General features: G+C 57.2%; 1 protein-coding gene across 2 annotated transcripts in view; it reads left to right on the forward strand.

Moving 5' to 3' along the window:
• The window catches only part of gas7a (growth arrest-specific 7a), a 9,960-nt gene continuing 8,561 nt past the window's right edge, over window positions 1-1,399 (forward strand). Inside the window, exons 1-2 of one of the 2 annotated variants that reach the window (XM_057015888.1) lie at window positions 1-432; window positions 1,127-1,189. In XM_057015888.1, coding sequence (XP_056871868.1) covers window positions 415-432; window positions 1,127-1,189 — 81 coding nt within the window. In that variant the 5' untranslated portion in view covers window positions 1-414. Of the gene's footprint in view, window positions 433-833; window positions 1,190-1,399 lie in introns of those variants that run through there. The other variant, XM_057015886.1, reaches the window with a different exon arrangement.

Here is a 1,399-nt window from a genome sequence, read left to right on the forward strand (position 1 = left end):
AGAGCGCTGATGGAGGAGACAGCAGAGCTGTGTTAGCTCTGTGGTTTAGCCACAGCTGCGCATGTTGTTGTTGTTGTTTACTGATGATGCCTCGGTGATCGTGTTCTCTAACGTCTGATGGGTCCCAGCAGACGTGATTCTGGGAACAAGCGGAATCTTTCTGTTTCCATGATGAAAGCTGCTGTCCTGCTGCTCTGATGAAACTGGGCCAAGACCAGTTCCACGCCAGCACACGTGACTCTTGGATCCAGTCAGACCTGGACGAGCCCGTTCACCATCACACGTCCGGCGGTCAGGACAGATGGACGGCTGAGATCTGGGATCTTTGTACTAAAGACACCGGTCCGGACGGTTGGGACTCACACTGGGAACGCCGGGTGTCTGGACCTGGACGCTGGGATTGTGCCGGTCGCCATGTTCTGCACGACGAAGGTGAGAACCTGTTTGGAAGCTTGAGGCTGGCGGAGCAGGTTGCTGGTGTGGGGTCAGGTGTCGTGTTTACTGTCAGGACTTCCTGTCGACAACGACAACGACACGTTTCCAGTGGTTGAGACTGGTTTTCTCTGCTCGTCGTCATGGCGCCGCTGACACGCCGCCCCCGCTCCCTCCTCCCCAACCTCCCTGGGGAAGGAGGAGTGGCCGACATCTTGTAAATAAACCCTCCTTCAGCTTTACTTCCTGTTAGGGGAGGGAGGACGGGACGAGGGGGCGAGAGGAGAGGTCCAACAGAACCAGGAAGAAACTCCTTGAATCTGCGTTAGAGCGATTTTCCTCCTTCCTGAGAGGATCCGGAACTGATCCAAGGTTCTTCTGTAAGTTCTGGTCCATCAGATATTCTGGCTTCTTCAGGTGGGAGCTCAGCTCTAAAGTCCCATTGAATGCAGATGTGAATAGAGCAGCGGTGGGGGGAGTCACAGCCCCCCCACCGAACACTGAAGCCCTGCTCCTCCCCCTCCCCCTCCCCCCAACAACACGACTACGCTCGCTCGCTCGCTCCGGCAGAGGAGAGAGAGCGAGGCTTTCCCACCACAGAGACGCAGGAGGTGGCGAGAGGGAGATGATGATGATGGAGGCGAGCTTTGACACCGAGGAGAGTTTTGACGATCCCTCCTGTCTCGCCCCACAGCCCCCCGGCTCGGTGTCCCCCGCCAAGAGGCAGATCAGGGAGGTCAAGGAGACCAAGATCACGGTGAGTGAGGTCTTCTGCTGCTGCTGTGCTCCTCCAAGTTCCTGTGTGTCTCCGTCCTCATCTGTTGACATCACGCTCGACTGTAGCCTCGTAGCGCCAGGGGGAGTGTGTGTGTGTGTGTGTGAGTGTGGTGTGTGTGAGTGTGTGTGTGAGTGTGTGTGTGTGTGTGTGTATGTGGGGGGGGGGACCAAACGCCATCTCAGTCCACAT

This window comes from Takifugu flavidus, chromosome 18, assembly GCF_003711565.1.
Source record: "Takifugu flavidus isolate HTHZ2018 chromosome 18, ASM371156v2, whole genome shotgun sequence".
NCBI lineage: Eukaryota > Metazoa > Chordata > Actinopteri > Tetraodontiformes > Tetraodontidae > Takifugu > Takifugu flavidus.